Source organism: Artemia sp. Qi Xiang Cuo, chromosome 2, assembly GCF_049724085.1.
Source record: "Artemia sp. Qi Xiang Cuo chromosome 2, ASM4972408v1, whole genome shotgun sequence".
NCBI lineage: Eukaryota > Metazoa > Arthropoda > Branchiopoda > Anostraca > Artemiidae > Artemia > Artemia sp. Qi Xiang Cuo.
In genome coordinates, this window is record NC_142795.1 from 33,509,813 (window position 1) to 33,529,823 (window position 20,011).

Sequence of the window (20,011 nt, forward strand, 5' to 3'; positions counted from 1 at the left end):
TATGCTTTCTAAAAGCCAGGATATAATTTGTACTTTACTGAAAAAAAAAATCAAATGAATTTACTGAAAAAAATATGTATTGTAAGTTATATACATAAGCTGATATTAATTCCTTAAAATCTAAACTAATTTATGATTTCTTAAAGCTATAAAAATGAAAACAGTTAAAAGAGTTTTTTTAGTAGAGTACAAATTATATTCTGTCTTTTAGAAAGCAAAATGGTTTAGAACTTTCAATTTACAATTGAGAGAGCGCTTTTTGAAGTTTCTACGACAACGCCATTTATAAAAAAAAAACTTCTTTGCCCCCAGGGTAAGGGTTACAACCCTTGCCCTGAGGGGTGTAGAAGGATGCTCCTCCTCAAAGACCTAATTTCCAGAACTTTGAACTACGTTGAACAAAATGGTTATTTGAAAATTTTGATTGGATATGTTTGGAGAAAGGGTGGGTGTGAGAGGAGGGTTAGTTGCCCTCTGATAACTTTAGAATATTAAAAATGGCGCTAACGCTTTCAGTTTCCAATCAAATGAGACCTTTTTGAAATTTCTACGACAAAACTTTCCATAAAAGCCTTATATTCTCCCAGGGCATAATTTACAACCTTTGCCCTGAGGGTTTTGAGGGGGTCGTCATCCTAAAAGACATAATTTCAAGAACTTTCAACTACGTTGAAAAAAATGGCTATCTAAAAATTTTGATTGAATATGTTTGGGGCAATGATGTGCGTGAGAAGGGGGCTAGTTGCCCTAAAATAACTTTCTACTATCAACAAGCGCATTATCCCTTTGAATTTCCAATCGAATGATCCCTTTTTAAAGTTTCTACGACAACCCCTTCTAAAAAAACCTTGTATGCCCCCAGGACAAAACTTACGACACTTACCCTAAGGGTTGTGAGGGGGGTCGTCTTCCTAAAAAAAAAACATAATTTCCAGAACTTTCAACTACGTTGAAAAATATGGCTATCTCAAAATTTGGATTGGATGTGTTTGGGGAAATGGTGGGCGTGAGAGGTGGGCTAGTTGCCCTCCAGTCACTTTCGACTATCAAAAGGGCACTATCTCTTTGAATTTCCGGTCAAATGAACCCTTATTGAAGTTTCTACAGCAACACTTTCTATAAAACCTTATATGCCTCCAGGGCATAGCTTACAATTCTTGCCCTGGGGGTTGTGAGGGGGGGGGGTTGTTCACCTCAAAGACTTAATTTCCAGAAATCTTAACTATATTGGACAAAATTTCCATCTTAAAATTTTTATTGGATGTGTTGGGGGAAATGGTGGGCGTGAGAGGAGGGTTAGTTGCTTTCCAATCACTTTCGACCATCAAAAAGAGCACTAGACCTTTGAATTTCCAATCGAATGAGTCCTTATTGAAGCTTCTGCGACAAAGCTTTTTATAAAACCTTTATATGCGCCCAGGGCATAAATTACAACCCTTGCTCTGAAGTCCACTGGGGGAGTGTCCTCCTCAAAGATATAATTTTCAGATCTTTCAACTAAGTTGAACAAAATGACACTCTCAAAATTTTGATTGGATGTGTTTGGGGAAATGGTTGGCTTGGAAGGGGGGGGGGGGTTATTGCTATCCAATCACTTTCGGCTATTAAAAACGGCACTAGCCCTTCCAGTTTCCGGTCGAATGAGCCCTTTTTGAAGTTTCTATGACAACTCCTTCGATACGAAGTCCCATGGTGGGTGAACTAACAAAAAAAACAACAAATAATATATTGTGCCAGCATCGTTCTTTACTGAAGCAGTGATATTGCGCTGCCTATGATTCTTATTTTTGTGGCTGTACCAGTCGTTCTCTATGGCTGCTCATCGACACTACATAGTTTATTGTATATTTTCTATCAGTAATTTGTTTTGCTCATTGGAATGATAAAAACTTCAGTTAACATCATATTTTTTTTTAAAGTGAAGATGAAATATTCGAAGAAAGTGTGTGCATATAATAAAGTCATCATTCCGTTGAATGCTGACCAAGTCAAATATTTGAACTATGAGACAAGCATTGCTTTATTCGAAATACCAAATACTTTATTTGAAATACTATTTTCCTTGAAAAAAATGAGGAAATATGCAATAGTGTTGGTCAAATTGTATTGTTTTTACAAAACAAGTAAGTGCTTTATTCAAAATACCAAATATTTTGTTCGAAATACTATGTTGCTTGAAATAAAATAAAATATTAAAAACATGAGTGCTCTACAACCCAGTTTACAAAACAAGACCAACTTATTTTTTTTCCTTTAGCCGTTGATTATAGTAAAAACAAATAAGCGGGACTGTATAATTTCATTCCTACGATACTTTCACTTCCAGGAAAATTGTTTACGTGTCCATTAGAATAAAATTAAAATTTTAGTTGCTGAAACAACACAGTTTCCCTACATAGACGAAAAGTCCGGAGAAACTTACGCTAAATGTAAGTAGATCTATAAAATTTTGCTTACGGGACAGAGTATTTTCGCTCACAGGTAATGAAATATTTGACTTCAGGATCAAAAGTAAGAATGCTGCATCAAGAAAAAAATCTTGGAAAAGAGGGTGAGATAAAAATTTTTACTAGCAAAGAGGTTCTGTCTAGCAAATCTGGAAAAAGCATCTATCTAGCAAAAGATGATAAGATATAAATTCAGTACATATACCAATAAGAATACGAAAAATTAGACAAAACATAACTCAATATTGAACCACTAATTAGCTTTGTAAGCATGCAGAAAATGGGATTGAAAAGAATTACTTGACTATTAGGCAATAATCAATATCAAACATTAATTGAGCTCAAATTTCAATATATATGACGTAAGCAATAGAATTAAATAAAAAACAAAAACTATTACAATAATTGAAGCAAAAACTAACAGATGAAAGACAATTAAGCTGCTCAACCTTTAAAACCAGGAATTATCAGTCGCATTCTAATGAAAATTCTAAGTTAAGTTGTTAAAATCTAAAATAATAAGGGGAATGATAACTTTAACTGCAGGCAATATAGTCTGAACAGTTTGAATTAATCCTACTTCAAATTAGTTTTGTTGCCATCTTTCTATGCTAAGTTGTCGAGGTATGTTACGTTAAGTATAACGTATTCAACTGAAGATATTGAACTGGTTTTCAGTAACGTATCCAACTGTAGCCTTGTAGCGTTGTAGTCTATTGAAATAAAGTATTTGCTTGTTTTATGAAGCAATACAATTTAAGCAACACCATTGCATAGTTCCTCGTTTTATTTCACGAAACATAGTATTATGCTGGTAGACTACAATGCCTCTAGTATTGGGAGTGTAAGATACGGGGATCACCACTTATTGGTGCAAAAATGGCGCAAAAATGTTGCTAAGCCACTTACTCGAGGGGAAAAGCCCCTTGTTGGCCCAAATGTTAGTGGGATTCCCGCACTTACCCCAACGGTTCCGTATCTATCGGGTATGTCAGTGCCCGATTTACAATATACCCTGCCTTATGGTACGATAGCGTGATCGAATGGTCCCGGGGACCACTTTAAGGCCAAGGGTTACCGGTGATATTTCTAACTATCTCCTTGGACTCTACCTAGGCCAAAAAGTCAAACATTATATAGTATAAAAAATCTTACTGTATTCAGTCACGCTACAAAAGGAACTAAAATATAACACTTCACATTTTCCCCAAGTTGGTTCAGACGGCCGTTGTAGTTTATTATTTAAAACCTCAGTTGTAGTTTATTTTCTCAGAGTGAAAAAGATCGGAGGGCAACTAGACCCTCTCGCCCTCCACGCCTTTGGGCGTATCGGATAGATAAACCCATCCCATAAAAATTTCCGGTGACCATTTTGTTAAAAATAGTTCAACCATCATATATTGAAAATCCAGGGTCGACACAACCTCCCAGGGCCCAGGGACTGGCGTTATAAGTTATACTCTGGGGATTTATATGGTTTCTATAGAAGGGGTACTCGTATAAACTTCAGAGAGGGCTCATTTGATTGAAAATAGAAAGTTCTAGTTCACTTTTAAAGAGTCAAAAGAGACCGAAGCTTAATCTAGTCCCCCACGCCCTTTTTCCCCAAATTCATCCGATAAAAATTTTGAGATAGCAATTTTTTTTAAATAGTTCAAACATTAGATAATAAAAACTCTGAGGTTGACACAAACCCATTTTTTCACTTTGATATTGTTACTTTGATATCAGTTTTCATACTTTGATGAATTTTTGATTTTTTAAAAGGTTTTCTTTTGGAATAAGGAATTTTTAAAAACTTGAAATTTTTTGCAATCAAAAACGAAAAAAAAATATTTGAAAAAAAACTTTCTGAAAAAATAAGTTTTTCAAAGAAAAGTAAAAGCCATTTTAAGCTTAAGCTCAGCAGATACAAATACATTTTAAATTCAAACTCAAAACCACCAGGAATTACTATTAAAGAATAAATGAAACCCAAAACGAACAGAAATTAAATAAACAATCATAGCAAAATATACAACAAGTAATGATATAAATGAATAAATAGATCTTAAAGCGAGTAATGCCTAGATTGAATATGAAAATCAAGCTTAAGACGAAATAAAAATTTTCCTATTGAAGTACAAACGAAACTTCAAACGAACAGAAATTAAATAAACAATCAATGCTAACAAACATACAATAGATATTAATGTAAATTAATAAATAAATCTTAAAACGAGTGAAACTTAAACTGAATATGCAAATTAAGCTTGAAACAAACAAAAATCATCACAAACAAGAGTTTGGGTGTGACCTCCTTCTCTCACTGTAAAAGTCTGAAACTTACTGCGTCATTGGCGCTTTACTGAAAACTATATGCGTCTTGAACAGTCTTGGAAAGTAGTAACAACATCAAATTGAATATATCATATATAATGATATTAATTGTTGAAACATCCTTCAGTTCAAGAATTTATTTCGCTTTAATTGTATTTTTATTTTCAATGCTGTAAGAACTAGAAAAGAAAGTATTTGTAATATAATCCGTTTTTAGTTAAGCGCCAATGACGCAGTAGGATTGTGGTTTTTATTTACAGTTAGGAAAGGAGGCAGTATCCAGTCACTTGCTTGTAGGGAAACTATATTCGTCTTTAGCAACTTTAAAAAGAGCTAATAAATGAAACTGCATATTTGATGTATAATGATATTAATTGCTGAAAGGTCATCAGTTCAAAATGTTACTATAATTTTAATGTTTATTTTCAGAGATAAGTACAAAAAAAAATATTTGTCACAAAAATATTAAAAATACCAAATATTTTTTTCGAAATTCTGCGTTGCTTGAAATAAAATGAGGAAATATGCAGTGGTGTTGCTCAAACTGTATTGTTTCATGAAATATGCAAACGCTTTATTCAAAATACCAGATACTTTATTCTAAATACTATGTTGATTGAGATAAAATGAGGAAATATGCAATGGTGTAGCTCAAATTGTATTGTTTCTTGAAATAAGCAAATGCTTTATTAAAAATCCCAAATATTTTATTTGAGATACTATGTTGCTTTGAAATAAAATGAAGAAATATGTAATGGTGCTGCTCAAGTTGTATTGTTTCATGAAATTAATTGAAAAAAAAATTCGAAAAAATGAGTTTTTCAAAGAAAAGTAATGGCCATTTTAAACTTGAGTTCAGCAGATACAAATACCTTTCAAAATTCAAACTCAAAACAATCAGAATGTTTTATTAAAGAATAAATGAAACCCAAAACGAACAGAAATTAAATAAACAATCATAGCAAAAACATACAACAAGTAATGAAATAAATGAATAAATAGATCTTAAAGCGAGTAATGCTTAGATTGAATATGAAAATCAAGCTTAAGACGAAAAAAATATTTTCCTATTGAAGTACAAATGAAACTTAAAACGAACAGAAATTAAATAAACAATAAATGCAAACAAACATACTATAGATATTAATGTAAATTAATAAGTAAATCTTAAAACGAGTGAAACTTAAATTGAATATGCAAATTAAGCTTGAAACAAACAAAAATCACCACAGACAAGAGTTTGGTTATGACCTCCTTCTCTCACTTTAAAAGTATAAAACCTATTGCTTCATTGGCGCTTTACTGAAAAAGTATTACCTCATTTCCTGAAACAATAGAATTTGAGAACATCATTGTATGTTTCATCATTTTATTTAAAGCAACGTAGTATTTCGAATAGAATATTTGGTATTTTGAATAAAGAATTTTCTTATTCATAAAACAATACAAGTTGAGCAACATGCATATCTCCTCATTTTATTTCAAGCAACATTGTATTTTGAATAAAATATTATACGTTTTGATTTTTCAGATAAGATTATAAATAATCTGGCTCTAAGATGGAAGAGTTTGATCTGTGGGCAAAATGATAAACCTGCCTCAACACCTATTGTCTCGCAAGAGGCGTGAAAGCAACATTTCTTGAGAGATTTCTTTGCACTTCCCTCCCAACTTGAGCATGCCTTTGTTGTTGATCTTGATGAAAATCTTTTAAGAGATTTTTCAACCATGTTTATTGTTTCCGTGTCAGATGTCTGGAACGCTCTGTGCAAAATTAAAAAGCCTTTTTCTCGAGGAAGTGATAATATTTGGGCCAAACATCTATTGCTCACTACTCCGTCACTTTTTTCGCACCTCGCACCCATTTTTCAAATGGTATTTGCAACAGGCATAGGCCCCACTTCAATCTCGTCTGGCCGCCTTACTCCTGTTCCCAAAAAGAATAAACCACTGAATGAGTGCTCGTCTTATTGATCTATAACGGTTGCCACTACATTCTGCAAGGTATTTGAAACACTGGTTATTCCTGAGCTTTTAATTAAATGTTCTATGCCTCCGTTAAAGTTTGGATTCCAGCAGGGTTTAGGGTTGCGTCCATGCTCTGACTGCTCTCTCGTCGATCTTGATTTATGCCAGTGATTCAGGTGAATCATTAATTCTAGGAAGTCACGATGTAAACCGTGTATTTGATTCGCCGATTCATGCCATTATTCTGATTGAGTTGTGTAAGTGGAGAGTTAATAGTTTTGTGATCCCTGCCATGTATGATATGTAAACCCATTTGGTTGTTGTGGTCAAATTACCTGATGGGACTGTTAAGCATGTAGTAATACCAGTCCAAAAAGGGGTTGTGCAGGGAGCCCTTACGTCTCCAGTTGCCTTCAATAACTGTATTCACAATGCCCAAGCCCCCGCCAACACCTCGTGAATTTTAGAAGGATTTGACGTATCGCTTATAGCTTATGCAGATGACATTTCTAACCCCTGTCGAACAGTACTCTCGTTTGAAAGAAATTTTGTCACTCTTAGTCGAGAATACGCAAAGATCAATCTGAAATTTAACCCGGAAAAATCGAAAATAGTACTGTTCAACTGAGGTAAAGTACCGAAAGGATTTACAGTTAATCTCAACGGTGTGCCGGTTGCTTCCAAGTCTGAATTGAGGTGTTTAGGTCTCACAATCGGTGATATTCTAAAAACAACAAGAAGTCTATTAATCCGCCATTTTAACCATCGAATATCCAGAACTTACGGTAGCTTGGTAGCCAGTAAATCGCGACTAAACCGTCGACTGATAAGCAAACTTTACAACGCATGCGCACTCCCAAATATCCTGTATCTTGCACTTCATTTTCTTTCTGCTACTTTTTTTCTCTTTACTCCGTTTGTCAAGTGCATTACAACGGGTTATGAATAAATTCTATTCTATTTCCTCATTTTATTTCAGGCAACATAGTATTTCGAATAAAATAGTTGGTACTTTGAATAAAGCATCTGCTTGTTTCATGAAATAATACAATTTGATCAGCACCTTTGCATATTTCCTCATTTTATTTCAAGCAACATAATATTTTCAATAAAGTATTTGATAAATTTTAATAAGACAATTGCTTATTTCATGAAACAATACAATTTGATCAAAATCATTGCATATTTCCTCATTTTATTTCAAGCAACATAGTATTTCGAATACAATATTTGGTATTTTGAGTAAAGCATTTGCGTATTTCTTGAAACAATACAATTTGAGCAACATCATTACATATTTTTTCATTGTATTTTAAGCAACATAAGACTTCGAATAAAATATTTGGTATTTTGAATAATCTATATGCTTATTTCATGAAACAATACAATTTGCGCTCCACCATTGCATATTTCCTTATTTTATTTCAAGCAACGTAGTATTTTGAATAAAATATTTGGTATTTTGATTAATGCATTTGCTTATTTCGTGAAACAATACATTTGAGTAACACCTTTGAGTATTTCCTCATTTTATTTTAAGCAACATAGTATTTCGAATAAAATATTTGGTATTTTGAATAAAACATTGCTTGTATCATAATTTAAATATTTGTCTTTGTCATTATTCAATGCAATGATGACTTTATCATGTGCACACACTTTCTTTGAATATTTCACCTTCACTTTTTTCTAAAAAATATGATCCGTGTTTATCCTTCCAATGTACAAAAAAATACTGATTGAAAATATGCAATTAACTATGTAGTGTCTATGAGTAGCCATAAAGTATCATAGTGACGGCCGTGTAAACAAAAATAAAAGTTGAGTAATTTCAAAGTCCAAAAATTCCAATAAAAAACAAGAAAAGTGGTACTACAAACAATATTTTTCTAATAGTAAAAATCACGACTAACATATCTTTATCATCCTCATTTCGTATTTCGAAAATATAAAATTTTTTTTGGTTTTAAGTATACTTCATGTCATTTTAAGACATGCAAAAATGTCCAAGAACCAAGTACATCAGTCCAAAAATTTCTAAGTGCCACAGTAATTCACTTGTAACATTTTTAGAATACAAAATTAAAATTGTATACACATGATACTCGTGGTTTTTTGTTCTAGAAAAACCATATTTGTAATGATATTTTTTTATTTTTCATTTCATTTATTTCCAGCACCTTTTAATATAATACATTTAAAATTCCAGCTTTAAATTCACTTAAGGTAGATTTCCTATAAATATGTACAAATTCTATTGGTCCAATTTGAAATCAAACGAAAAGGGTTAATTTAATTGATCATCTCTTTTCTGTACTTGAATCATTGACTTCTGAACGTTGGATATATGCTAACCATATTCTGATTACAGAATAAATGAACCCTTTTTCTCATGTCAATTGAAAATAATTTTAAATTCAAGCCAATTAAAAAATAGATACAAGTTCCTAGTCCTCTGATGGCGTATTTACATATTACTGTGTCGATCTAATATGTAGGTTAAATTCCTGTCTATTACAGAATAAATTACGCTTGATGGTGGAGTATTGGGGTAATTTAACGCCTCAAGTTGCTAGTCCGGTACAAATTAGTCTTGATGGTGGAGTTCATGCTAGCTTAGCCAGTGTAGTACTGGCTTTTTTATTGTCCCATAGATTGTGTACCGTCAGTACCTTTAGGATTATCTCTACTAACGACTTCTCGAGAATCTTTTATTTAACTGTTATTTGCTTATTCACTTACTTTAGTTTGATCCTGATTTTTAGCCATCGGCCCAATTCCGAAACAGATCACAATAGATGATTTAAAGGAAATTCGAACTTCAAGGAAGGGAGAAAATAATTAATTTTTAAGCATATCGCGGTGGAAATGAACATTTGCAACTGTGTTGACATTAAGAGTCTTGGTGATGTAATGAGATGCATTTACTGGTAGTAGTGGTATTCCACGAGATTCCCTCAGTAATTTCCTTCGCTTGATTTTAATATTCTTTAATATGAACTACCAAAAATAGATTTGGTGTTACCACGCCCTGGTTCTCCCCCCTAGTAGAAGTTAAAGTGCCGCTTGCACTTTACTGAAAACGGAAGACATATTTTAATCATTTGTCGGTTATTCTGTTACAAAAAGGATTCCTATCAAACAGGATTAATTTAAAACGTGGTTTATCCAAGATTTAAATAGCAAATCCAAACAAGGATAAATTAGCTTCTATAAGATATAAGTCTTAAAAGGAGAATGAAATACTTTAAATGAAGGAAATTAAAAATTAAGTAAAATTTCAACGAAAAATTAATTCAAGCATAAAACAAGAACATTTCACCACAAAAGGTGTGAATGTATCACCTTTCTGTAGCCTCATATGCTGCTTAAACGAAAACTATTGTTTAACTAATTGATTTTCTTAGTTGAAGGATTTGGGTTCACCTCTTCCTTTCCGTTACTGTTTAGTGATGTAAATGAGGCCCTTTTTATATATTAGTGAAATTAATTTAATTGTCACGGTAAAAAAAAACTGTAAGTTCAGAGTGAATCGTGCTAATAGCAACGAAGACTCTAAAAGATGATATTTTGATAACAATATTACACTAAAAAATAGACTTGTAAAGCTCGCTAATTTAAAAGACAATTATCAAAATTAAGATTTTGATGTAATTTTCTCCAAATTTTGGGAAAAGGAGGAAGAACACATCGAAAAAAGGAAATAGTATTTATAAAGTCTTCAAGTTCAGTACATAACAATAATAATAATGATTTATTTTTATCCCGCTATACAATATGCATAAATAGTGGATTAAAACAAAAAAAAGAAACAAAAACAGAAAGGAAAGAAAATGTGTGCACATGAAATATTTATGACCGCGTACATACACATATATACACACATAGACAAATAGTTTCAATCAGGATTGTAAAAACACAAAAATAAAATACATACAAAATATCTTTCTTATAGCAATATTAAATATAATAAACAGCAAATACAAATCCAAACAATCAAACAGCCGATGGTAACGAACTGTTTAGTTAGGAACGACTCCGCCCAGTAATAACCGAAAATCTAGAGAAAGAATTTTGATAAGGAGACATGCATCAAAAGAATTGACCTTCTATCTTGATTCCAAATATATAAATTCTTAAGTTTAATTTTACCCACCGATAGCTACAAGCCTGCTAATATTTGTGTGATTTTGAAAAAAGGGGGGGGACACCCAGAAAAAGTCAAGAAAGCTTAATGCAAATTTGACCATCAGATTCAGCGTTTCAGGAAACTCTACTGTGGAGGGTTCAAGTTCCTATCTGCAGAATTTTTTTTTTGCCAGAAGCAAAATCAAGGATGCGTGTTTAATATAAGTTTATTTTTCAGGCGTTATGGTGTCAATCCAATGGTCCTAGCAGATCAGGAGAGGGCTCAACCAAACAGAAATAAAAATATATAGTACCCTTTTCAAGTGAACAAAAAGAATGGAAATAAGTCATCCGATCAAGACTTTGAGATAGCCATTTTGTTCAGCATAGTTGAAAGATCTAATAATTATGCCTCTGGAGATCACATAATCCCCCTTAGCATCTGGTGAAAGGGCTGTAACTTATGAAATTTGCCTTTTGCTTACATATAGCATTTGTTATTGGCATGGATTACATTTTTCAAAAGGGTCTGTGGAGGAGGGGGATACCAAAAGGAGAATTTTCGATGGGGAGAGGAACTTTTGTGGGTGAACTTTTCAGGGGGTGAATTTACCAGAATTCCTATATAGAAGTTTCTTTATTTTTCTCACTTTCTCTTTGGCGACTCAATTTTGCATATGGAGACATTCTGGGGAAATTTTCCGGTGGAAATATTCAGACGGGTTGGAATTATTTAGGGATTTTCGCTATTGGAAGAATTTTCAAACTCTCTGTTTGGGGTGAGATTTCTGGTAGAATTTCACAGGAGGCGGGGAAATTACTGGCAAAATTTGAAAAACGATTAGAAATCAAACAGTTCGTGGTAATGGGCTGTAAGTAAGGATTGACTGGACTCAATAGTGATCAAGATTCTAAGATACAGAGCTATATTAACAATCTATACATAAAAAGAATCAGATTTTTATACTGATTCTAAATATATAAAGTTTATCAATTTTAATATTACCAGTCAAAAGCTACTTGTCTGAGAAAATTTGTACAATTTTGGAAAAAGGGGGAGACACCCAAAACTTTAAAAGATCTTAATGAAGGCGGGCATCGAGATTTGCTCCCTGAACCGGCAAGAACAGGGTGTAATACAAGACACCAGAATAAACTCAAGCCTTGTAAGCCCTTGGCTACCAACCACTACAGATTGTCTTTTCGACAGTATTTTGTATCTCATTTTAATAAGTAAGTGACAATGAAGAGTGATTATTTAAGTTATATTGTGTCTCATTTCTTGTTATTTGACATAATGCATTCGTATCGTAAAGAAAATCATACCATCAGATTCAGTATATTAGAGAACCTACTGTAGAGGTTTCCAGCTCCTATATAGAAAAATGTGGAATTTTGTATAATTTGCCTGAAGAAAGATCATGGATATTTGTTTATTATTATTATTATTATTTCCAAAGCTAATCGTTAAACCAGTGATCCTAGAAGATTGAGAAATGGCTCATTTGATCATAAGCCGAAATTTCTAGTGTCCTTTTCAAGGGAACAAAAAGATTTGAGGACACATAGCCCCCTCCTACGGACTTTTTTCCTCAAAGTCTCCTGATCATAATTTTAAGATAGCCATTTTGTTCAGCATAGTTGAAAGATCTAATAATTATGCCTCTGGAGATCACATAATCCCCCTTAGCATCTGGTGAAAGGGCTGTAACTTATGAAATTTGCCTTTTGCTTACATATAGCATTTGTTATTGGCATGGATTACATTTTTCAAAAGGGTCTGTGGAGGAGGGGGATACCAAAAGGAGAATTTTCGATGGGGAGAGGAACTTTTGTGGGTGAACTTTTCAGGGGGTGAATTTACCAGAATTCCTATATAGAAGTTTCTTTATTTTTCTCACTTTCTCTTTGGCGACTCAATTTTGCATATGGAGACATTCTGGGGAAATTTTCCGGTGGAAATTTTCAGACGGGTTGGAATTATTTAGGGATTTTCGCTATTGGAAGAATTTTCAAACTCTCTGTTTGGGGTGAGATTTCTGGTAGAATTTCACAGGAGGCGGGGAAATTACTGGCAAAATTTGAAAAACGATTAGAAATCAAACAGTTCGTGGTAATGGGCTGTAAGTAAGGATTGACTGGACTCAATAGTGATCAAGATTCTAAGATACAGAGCTATATTAACAATCTATACATAAAAAGAATCAGATTTTTATACTGATTCTAAATATATAAAGTTTATCAATTTTAATATTACCAGTCAAAAGCTACGTGTCTGAGAAAATTTGTACAATTTTGGAAAAAGGGGAAGACACCCAAAACTTTAAAAGATCTTAATGAAGGTGGGCATCGAGATTTGCTCCCTGAACCGGCAAGAACAGGGTGTAATACAAGACACCAGAATAAACTCAAGCCTTGTAAGCCCTTGGCTACCAACCAATACAGATTGTCTTTTCGACAGTATTTTGTATCTCATTTTAATAAGTAAGTGACAATGAAGAGTGATTATTTAAGTTATATTGTGTCTCATTTCTTGTTATTTGACATAATGCATTCGTATCGTAAAGAAAATCATACCATCAGATTCAGTATATTAGAGAACCTACTGTAGAGGTTTCCAGCTCCTATATAGAAAAATGTGGAATTTTGTATAATTTGCCTGAAGAAAGATCATGGATATTTGTTTATTATTATTATTATTATTTCCAAAGCTAATCGTTAAACCAGTGATCCTAGAAGATTGAGAAATGGCTCATTTGATCATAAGCCGAAATTTCTAGTGTCCTTTTCAAGGGAACAAAAAGATTTGAGGACACATAGCCCCCTCCTACGGACTTTTTTCCTCAAAGTCTCCTGATCATAATTTTAAGATAGCCATTTTGTTCAGCATAGTTGAAAGATCTAATAATTATGCCTCTGGAGATAACATAATCCCCCTTAGCATCTGGTGAAAGGGCTGTAACTTATGAAATTTGCCTTTTGTTTACATATAGCATTTGTTATTGGTATGGATTACATTTTTCAAAAGGGTCCGTGGAGGAGGGGGATACCAAAAGGAGAATTTTCGATGGGGAGAGAAACTTTTGTGGGTGAACTTTTCAGGGGGTGAATTTACCAGAATTCCAATATAGAAGTTTTTTTATTTCTCTCACTTTCTCTTTGGCGACTCAATTTTGTATATGGAGACATTCTGGGGGAATTTTCCGGTGGAAATTTTCAGACGGGTTGGAATTATTTAGGGATTTTCGCTATTGGAAGAATTTTCAAACTCTCTGTTTGGGGTGAGATTTCTGGTAGAATTTCACAGGAGGCGGGGAAATTACTGGCAAGATTTGAAAAACGGTTAGAAATCAAACAGTTCGTGGTAATGGGCTGTAAGTAAAGATTGACTGGACTCAATAGTGATCAAGATTCTAAGATACAGAGCTATATTAACAATGTATACATAAAAAGAATCAGAATTTTATACTGATTCTAAATATATAAAGTTTATCAATTTTAATATTACCAGTCAAAAGCTACGTGTCTGAGAAAATTTGTACAATTTTGGAAAAAGGGGGAGACACCCAAAACTTTAAAAGATCTTAATGAAGGCGGGAATCGAGATTTGCTCCCTGAACCGGCAAGAACAGGGTGTAATACAAGACACCAGAATAAACTCAAGCCTTGTAAGCCCTTGGCTACCAACCAATACAGATTGTCTTTTCGACAGTATTTTGTATCTCATTTTAATAAGTAAGTGACAATGAAGAGTGATTATTTAAGTTATATTGTGTCTCATTTCTTGTTATTTGACATAATGCATTCGTATCGTATCGTAAAGAAAATCATACCATCAGATTCAGTATATTAGAGAACCTACTGTAGAGGTTTCCAGCTCCTATATATAAAAATGTGGAATTTTGTATAATTTGCCTGAAGAAAGATCATGGATATTTGTTTATTATTATTATTATTATTTCCAAAGCTAATCGTTAAACCAGTGATCCTAGAAGATTGAGAAATGGCTCATTTGATCATAAGCCGAAATTTCTAGTGTCCTTTACAAGTGAACAATAAGATTTGAGGACACATAGCCCCCTCCTACGGACTTTTTTCTCAAAGTCTCCTGATCATAATTTTAAGATAGCCATTTTGTTCAGCATAGTTGAAAGATCTAATAATTATGCCTCTGGAGATCACATAATCCCCCTTAGCATCTGGTGAAAGGGCTGTAACTTATGAAATTTGCCTTTTGTTTACATATAGCATTTGTTATTGGTATGGATTACATTTTTCAAAAGGGTCCGGGGAGGAGGGGGATATCAAAAGGAGAATTTTCGATGGGGAGAGAAACTTTTGTGGGTGAACTTTTCAGGGGGTGAATTTACCAGAATTCCTATATAAAAGTTTCTTTATTTCTCTCACTTTCTCTTTGGCGACTCAATTTTGTATATGGAGACATTCTGGGGGAATTTTCCGGTGGAAATTTTCAGACGGGTTGGAATTATTTAGGGATTTTCGCTATTGGAAGAATTTTCAAACTCTCTGTTTGGGGTGAGATTTCTGGTAGAATTTCACAGGAGGCGGGGAAATTACTGGCAAGATTTGAAAAACGGTTAGAAATCAAACAGTTCGTGGTAATGGGCTGTAAGTAAGGATTGACTGGACTCAATAGTGATCAAGATTCTAAGATACAGAGCTATATTAACAATCTATACATAAAAAGAATCAGAATTTTATACTGATTCTAAATATATAAAGTTTATCAATTTTAATATTACCAGTCAAAAGCTACTTGTCTGAGAAAATTTGTACAATTTTGGAAAAAGGGGAAGACACCCAAAACTTTAAAAGATCTTAATGAAGGTGGGCATCGAGATTTGCTCCCTGAACCGGCAAGAACAGGGTGTAATACAAGACACCAGAATAAACTCAAGCCTTGTAAGCCCTTGGCTACCAACCAATACAGATTGTCTTTTCGACAGTATTTTGTATCTCATTTTAATAAGTAAGTGACAATGAAGAGTGATTATTTAAGTTATATTGTGTCTCATTTCTTGTTATTTGACATAATGCATTCGTATCGTATCGTAAAGAAAATCATACCATCAGATTCAGTATATTAGAGAACCTACTGTAGAGGTTTCCAGCTCCTATATATAAAAATGTGGAATTTTTTATAATTTGCCTGAAGAAAGATCATGGATATTTGTTTATTATTATTATTATTATTTCCAAAGCTAATCGTTAAACCAGTGATCCTAGAAGATTGAGAAATGGCTCATTTGATCATAAGCCGAAATTTCTAGTGTCCTTTTCAAGTGAACAAAAAGATTTGAGGACACATAGCCCCCTCCTACGGTTTTTTTTCCTCAAAGTCTCCTGATCATAATTTTAAGATAGCCATTTTGTTCAGCATAGTTGAAAAATCTAATAATTATGCCTCTGGAGATCACATAATCCCCCTTAGCATCTGGTGAAAGGGCTGTAACTTATGAAATTTGCCTTTTGTTTACATATAGCATTTGTTATTGGTATGGATTACATTTTTCAAAAGGGTCCGGTGAGGAGGGGGATATCAAAAGGAGAATTTTCGATGGGGAGAGAAACTTTTGTGGGTGAACTTTTCAGGGGGTGAATTTACCAGAATTCCTATATAAAAGTTTCTTTATTTCTCTCACTTTCTCTTTGGCGACTCAATTTTGTATATGGAGACATTCTGGGGGAATTTTCCGGTGGAAATTTTCAGACGGGTTGGAATTATTTAGGGATTTTCGCTATTGGAAGAATTTTCAAACTCTCTGTTTGGGGTGAGATTTCTGGTAGAATTTCACAGGAGGCGGGGAAATTACTGCCAAGATTTGAAAAACGGTTAGAAATCAAACAGTTCGTGGTAATGGGCTGTAAGTAAAGATTGACTGGACTCAATAGTGATCAAGATTCTAAGATACAGAGCTATATTAACAATGTATACATAAAAAGAATCAGAATTTTATACTGATTCTAAATATATAAAGTTTATCAATTTTAATATTACCAGTCAAAAGCTAGGGTTGGAAACCTACTGTAGAGGTTTCCAGCTCCTATATAGAAAAATGTGGAATTTTTTATAATTTGCCTGAAGAAAGATCATGGATATTTGTTTATTATTATTATTATTATTTCCAAAGCTAATCGTTAAACCAGTGATCCTAGAAGATTGAGAAATGGCTCATTTGATCATAAGCCGAAATTTCTAGTGTCCTTTTCAAGTGAACAAAAAGATTGGAGGACACATAGCCCCCTCCTACGGTTTTTTTTCCTCAAAGTCTCCTGATCATAATTTTAAGATAGCCATTTTGTTCAGCATAGTTGAAAAATCTAATAATTATGCCTCTGGAGATCACATAATCCCCCTTAGCATCTGGTGAAAGGGCTGTAACTTATGAAATTTGCCTTTTGTTTACATATAGCATTTGTTATTGGTATGGATTACATTTTTCAAAAGGGTCCGGTGAGGAGGGGGATACCAAAAGGAGAATTTTCGATGGGGAGAGAAACTTTTGTGGGTGAACTTTTCAGGGGGTGAATTTACCAGAATTCCTATATAAAAGTTTCTTTATTTCTCTCACTTTCTCTTTGGCGACTCAATTTTGTATATGGAGACATTCTGGGGGAATTTTCCGGTGGAAATTTTCAGACGGGTTGGAATTATTTAGGGATTTTCGCTATTGGAAGAATTTTCAAACTCTCTGTTTGGGGTGAGATTTCTGGTAGAATTTCACAGGAGGCGGGGAAATTACTGCCAAGATTTGAAAAACGGTTAGAAATCAAACAGTTCGTGGTAATGGGCTGTAAGTAAAGATTGACTGGACTCAATAGTGATCAAGATTCTAAGATACAGAGCTATATTAACAATGTATACATAAAAAGAATCAGAATTTTATACTGATTCTAAATATATAAAGTTTATCAATTTTAATATTACCAGTCAAAAGCTAGGGTTGGAAACCTACTGTAGAGGTTTCCAGCTCCTATATAGAAAAATGTGGAATTTTGTATAATTTGCCTGAAGAAAGATCATGAATATTTGTTTATTATTATTATTATTATTTCCAAAGCTAATCGTTAAACCAGTGATCCTAGAAGATTGAGAAATGGCTCATTTGATCATAAGCCGAAATTTCTAGTGTCCTTTTCAAGTGAACAAAAAGATTTGAGGACACATAGCCCCCTCCTACGGACTTTTTTCCTCAAAGTCTCCTGATCATAATTTTAAGATAGCCATTTTGTTCAGCATAGTTGAAAGATCTAATAATTATGCCTCTGGAGATCACATAATCCCCCTTAGCATCTGATGAAAGGGCTGTAACTTATGAAATTTGCCTCCTACGGACTTTTTTCCTCAAAGTCTCCTGATCATAATTTTAAGATAGCCATTTTGTTCAGCATAGTTGAAAGATCTAATAATTATCAAGAAAGCTTAATGCTTAATGCAAACTTAATTTGCTTATCAATGCAAGCTATTTGTTTATCATAGTTGTAAGGTCCAATAACTATGCTTTTGGGGATGATATTGCCCACCCCCCGATCCTGGGGAAAGGTCTAAAAATTACGAAATTTATTCATTATTTTCATATAGCATTTTTTAGTTGGAAGTACACAGAAGTAATCTAGAAATTTATTAGTGTGGTGAGCTGTGTTTGGGGGGATTTCCCACGGTTAGAATTTTCCCAAGGGAGGGAAATTTCCGGGGGTGGGCTTTCCAGGGGAATTTTACACTTCAGGAATTTGCAAGAATCCCTGTATGAAATTGTTTTTATTTGTCTTACTTTGTCTTTGCTGACTAAATTTAATATATTGAGATGTTCCGGGGAAAATTTTCAGTAGTGAGGGATTAATTGGTTTAAAATTACCCATATCCACTACTCCTTTGTTCTTTTAATGATTTAACATAGACAGTGATCTTCTCAAGACCCAGGTGTTATTAATTTTCTTCAAGATGCAGGTGCAAGTTATGCAATATGGAATGTTTTCAAAGAGATACAGGTACTTGTTACATAATAGGGAATGCTTTCTTCGAGATGAAGGTGTTAACTAGGGGATTGTTTCTTTGATTCTTTAAAAAACCTTCAGGGGTCCCGCCAGATCAGGATTTCTTTTGTTGGTATGTAATAGGTTTTGGGTGTTACCTAATATGAGAATGTTAGAGTCCGTTAGTCACGCTGGGAAGTCTCGGTTGTAAAAAAATTGATCATGGTCTAATATTTACTGGTCAAGATGAAGTAATCCTGCATGACTTGTTTTGGTTCCGATGGACCTTTATGATCCAGCAAGAACAAGTGTCGAAGGTCAAAGACACGTGAGTTGTTTGATTTCCACAGTATTGAAAATAGTTCAGTGTGTCAACATCAAGGATAAAATTCTTTAGTTATGGATGCTTTTACTCTATTGGATATTGAAGGCGCTAGCAATGGTGAAACGAAACCTAGAGTTTCTAATAAAACAGTAAAAATCACAAGGGGTTGCCAATTTTCCCTAGAATAGGACGATATGTTTGTCGATAGGTTTTCTCTAGTCAACCCTGCTTAACTCCTGATTTAATACAAAACCAGCTGCTAGCTTCATTTCTTAGCTTAACCGCAGCAGTGTTATTCTCGTACATAGCACTAATCTTTTCAATACATTTGTCTGGTGTACCATACAATGATAAGATCTTTGCTAAAGCTCTTCTATCAACACAATCGAACGCTTGCTCATAATCTATAAGACTGAGGACCAAAGGTGTTCGCCAACTCATACACTTCTCAATTATTAACCTAAAAGTTAAAATTTGGCCGACACCTCCTTTGGCTTTTCTAAAACAGAACTGTTCTTCTCTTTAAACTTTGTCTACAGCATCTCTCAGTCTAAAAAATATCATATTACTAAGTAATTTGCTACCTGTACAGAACAGACTAAAGCCTCAATAATTACCACACTCCCTCTTAGTACCTTTCTTATACAGTGGTTTAAATAAGGTTTTCCTAAGATCGTTAGGTACTTTCATTCTTTCAAAAATCACATTCATAAATTTCAATAACTTAATTCTAACCTCAGAGCCACCCTATTCAAGAAACTCATTTATCACACTATCAGCACCTGGACCCTTACTATTATTTAATCCTTTTAGAATTAAAAATAATAAA

The 20,011-nt window shown here is 33.6% G+C and overlaps 1 protein-coding gene across 1 annotated transcript in view; it reads right to left on the reverse strand.

Annotated features, from left to right (window-relative positions):
* The window catches only part of LOC148955162 (uncharacterized), a 200,627-nt gene that overhangs the window by 52,790 nt on the left and 127,826 nt on the right, over positions 1-20,011 (reverse strand). Inside the window, exon 4 of the mRNA XM_089106317.1 lies at positions 7,265-7,458. Within this exon, the coding sequence (XP_088962443.1) occupies positions 7,265-7,458 (194 nt within the window). The remainder of the gene's footprint in view (positions 1-7,264; positions 7,459-20,011) is intronic.